Source organism: Melozone crissalis, unplaced genomic scaffold, assembly GCF_028551555.1.
Source record: "Melozone crissalis strain CALT ecotype California unplaced genomic scaffold, PUWL_Pcris_2 ptg000036l_1, whole genome shotgun sequence".
Taxonomy (NCBI): Eukaryota; Metazoa; Chordata; class Aves; order Passeriformes; family Passerellidae; genus Melozone; species Melozone crissalis.
Window position 1 is genome coordinate 6,763,749 of NW_026535814.1, and position 3,335 is coordinate 6,767,083.

Below are 3,335 nucleotides of genomic sequence, written 5' to 3' on the forward strand. Positions count from 1 at the left end.
CTGAAACAAAGTATCCTCTCGCTGCTTCTCCATCTTCAGCATTCTGTCCTGCAGGCGGCCTGCTCAGGCTGACAGCTTGGAGCGCCTGCAGGCTCCAGTTCTGCTGCAGCCCAGCTTTTCCTCTCACTGCCTAATTCTTATTATGACAATTCTTTCATTTCTACTTCAAAGCTTCCCTAAATTAACAACACTCTATCCTAAGCTAAACAATCCTCTACTATCCAAGCTCTCTACGTTCTATAATCCTTAAAAGTTGATCCCTACATCTCCTAATTTTTTTAAACTTTCATCTTTTGCAGAAAGAAAAACAACAGAGCTTTAAATTGAACCTAACAACATATCTAACCCAACCTAACCTAACCTAACCTAACCTAACCTAACCTAACCTAACAGCTAACCTAACAGCTAACCTAACAGCTAAACTGAGAAAATATCTACACTATCATGTTTCCTCTCTACAGCACAGCTCCTCTTCAAACTCGGGGGATGGCTGAAGCTCGGCCTAAAGATGACGCATCCCCTTTTCCCTCCTCTCGGCTGGCGGGGCATCAGGGCCTCCTCAGGCGCAGGTGTCTCCTCTCCAGTCTTCCTGCACTCGCTTGGCTGAGATGATCAGAGCAGCCAGGCTGGAGGCAGGATCGCCTGAGGTCACGAAGGGATGCTGCCCAGAGGAAAAAGAACAAAGAAAGGAACTCTTACTTTCCAGGATCACATCCTCGCGGGCTCAAGCAGGATTCCCTGGCTACCAGCAAGACACACATCGAGCACCGAGGGCAGCATGTCACCCTGCGCCTTCCTGTCCTGGCAGCTTTCTGTGCCACGTGGCCCACACTCCTCCTCCTCATCCCTTCATGCAGGTGTCCTCAGCTGCCAGGCCTTTTTGCCCCTTTGCTTTTCCTTACCTGTAGGAGCTCCTGGGCAGACCAGCGCCTGTCCTCATCTGCCTGCAGGCAGCAGCGGAGGAAGTCGCGCAGGAGAGCCGAGTGGTGCCTGGGGTTCTGCAGTTTTGGGGGCCCGTTCCTTTCTAGCAGTTCAAAAACCTACAGCACATGGATGCAAGAGGACACTCCACCTGCTCCTTTGCTAGCCACACACAGCTCTCTCCACACAGAGCCCTCTTGCTAAGCTGCACCTTACCCGGAGACGGGCTTCCCGCTGGTAAGGAGCTTCCCCTTCCACCATTTCCAGCCCCATGATCCCCAGGGACCAGATGTCCACTTTGGGGCCGTAGGCTTCTCCTCTCACCACCTCCGGTGCCATCCAGCTGGGAGTGCCGACGCTGGAGCTGCGCTTGCTGTGCTCAGGGCTGAGCTGAGCACAGAGGCCAAAGTCACCTGAGGACAAAAACAAAGCCTGTCAAAGCCAGCTACCACTGGCAAAGCGGCCAAAACCATTGCCCACTCCAAGCCTGACCAGGCCATGCTGAATCTAGCTGAAAAAGCAGCTGAGCTCTCCTTCCACGTGCCTGGAGCCAGGCAAATAAGGCATCGGCCGCTTCAAAAACACCCTGACGATTCACGCACTGGCCAAGCCGCGCTTCTGCCCCAGTGGCCGTCACCAAAATGCAAGCGCACGGCATATGCTGGACATGCTGCAGCCCAGCAGGGACACCCACCCAACTTGACGGATCCGTCCGTGCTCACAAGGACGTTGCAACTTTTGATGTCTCTGTGGATGACTTGGCGGCAATGAAGGAAATGCAGTCCTTGCAGGCACTGAGAGAGAAGAAGGAGGGAGGGAAAGTTAACGTGCAGGATCTGATTTCATCCCACCCGCAAGGAAAGAGCTCAACGGGATTGGCGGCTTTCTCAGGGAATTGTGAGCCAGGGCGAAACATCACGCTGCTGTCATCATGAAGAGCTTGCTGCTTCAACCCTCTTGGAAGTTTTTTCTAGATTTCCAAGCAAAGGCACCTGGGCTCCCAAAAGTTCCACCGGCCTTGGGTAGGAAGCGCGTCACCTTTGGCTGGGAGGCGGCACGGTAAAGAATTTTGGGGAAGCCTAGTGGCAGCAGAAGAGGAAGCTGCTGGTGACAGCAGCACCTTCGAGCTGTTCCAGAATGCATCGCCATCCAGGCTGCAATGCTATCCTTTGAAGCTGAGGACAGCTCTTTGCCCTTAGCTTGAAATTCTGCCACCCGCATGCTGCCTTCCAGTGGCAAGCAATGTAGGACAGACAGACAGGCTCCAGGCAAACATTCCCAGGCACAGCTGAGAAGAGGAAGAAAGAGAAATTGAGCCAGTGAGCGAGCACCAAGGCCAGACAACAGACAGGATGGAAGAGTGCAAGAACAGAGCCTGAGGAGTGCGAGGGCACCGGCAGGCAGTACACTTCCCATGCTCTTTCTTCTCCTGTGTGGCATGAGAGCAGCAACAGCAGCAGCAGCAGCAAAAGAAGGGTGAGAGCAAGAAATCTCGGCTCTCCTTAAGCTCCAGCTGGCAAGCAGCATCCGGGCAGGCTTGGGCAAGCACAAGCGGGATCCCTCACCTCCCGACAGACAGCGCCTATCTGTCCTTCCTCCAGGTACACTGCCCTCAGCACATCAAACAAGGTGCCGCCGTCCATGAACTCCATGGCCAGCCAGAGCTCCGCATCCACCAGGTAGCTGAAAGAAGAAAACTATGGCATGGAGAAACAGAATGGGCACAGCCTCAGTCACCCCAGGGCCTGAGCCAGGTTTTTGCAGCTGCTCTCCAAGCTACGTGGGCCACAAGAGACTATTGAACAGCAGCTCCACCTCCTCCCACGCTCTGGAGACCAGCAGAGAAATCATCCCCAGCTCTGTTCTCTGCCAGTGACCAAAGGGCATCGTCTCTTTGCGCTTGCACCAGCTAAAGCTACATTGACACCAGAATATGCCAACCTGTCTAAGTAGGTAACGATATTGGGACTCCTGTTGTCCCTCATGGCCAGGATTTCATTGGCAGCCAGCTCCTCGGACATCTCCTCCTCGAGTGACATGATCTTGATTGTCACCTGCAATGACATTGGCCACCGGTACCTTGAGAAGACGCACCCTGCTCGAGATCACAAGGAGCACGGAGCGAGTGCTGGTGCAATGAGGCAGCACGCTGGGCCAAAGCGCCTTGTCACTAGACAGCAGAGCTTAGCAGAAGCACCAAAGGCCAGCCCAAATGCATTCTGCCCCCTGAGCCTAGACTGCATTTCAGAGGAACAGCCTCTGCTGCAGACATGGAGCTGCCACCCAAACCTCCAAGCAGAGCTCACAGCAGCGGGCAAAGCGCTCCAGAGCTGCAAAATGGCATGGGGCTGTTGGCACTTTACCTGTTGTCCGCTGCTGGTGTCAAGGGCTTTATAAACAGCTCCAAACCCCCT

General features: G+C 54.3%; 1 protein-coding gene across 1 annotated transcript; it reads right to left on the reverse strand.

Moving 5' to 3' along the window:
- Positions 1-559: 559 nt before the first annotated feature.
- LOC128941462 (serine/threonine-protein kinase PAK 3-like) lies at positions 560-2,963 on the reverse strand. The gene is made up of 6 exons (XM_054283238.1): positions 2,863-2,963; positions 2,487-2,604; positions 1,616-1,715; positions 1,138-1,334; positions 903-1,040; positions 560-661 (listed from the first exon to the last, which is right to left on the reverse strand). Exons 1-6 carry the CDS (start codon positions 2,958-2,960, stop codon positions 560-562), a joined length of 753 nt encoding a protein of 250 aa, XP_054139213.1. The 5' UTR covers positions 2,961-2,963.
- Between the last annotated feature and the right edge of the window lie 372 nt (positions 2,964-3,335).

Excerpts from the sequence above, each read along its gene's own strand:
- LOC128941462 (XM_054283238.1), bottom strand. The coding sequence starts at position 2,960 with ATGTCACTCGAGGAGGAGATGTCCGAGGAGCTGGCTGCCAATGAAATC. Across the intron at positions 2,605-2,862 it reads ATCGTTACCTACTTAGACAG|CTACCTGGTGGATGCGGAGC; the intron begins GTTGGCATATTC and ends TTCTTCTTTCAG. Across the intron at positions 662-902 it reads CTGCCCAGGAGCTCCTACAG|CATCCCTTCGTGACCTCAGG; the intron begins GTAAGGAAAAGC and ends TCCTCTGGGCAG.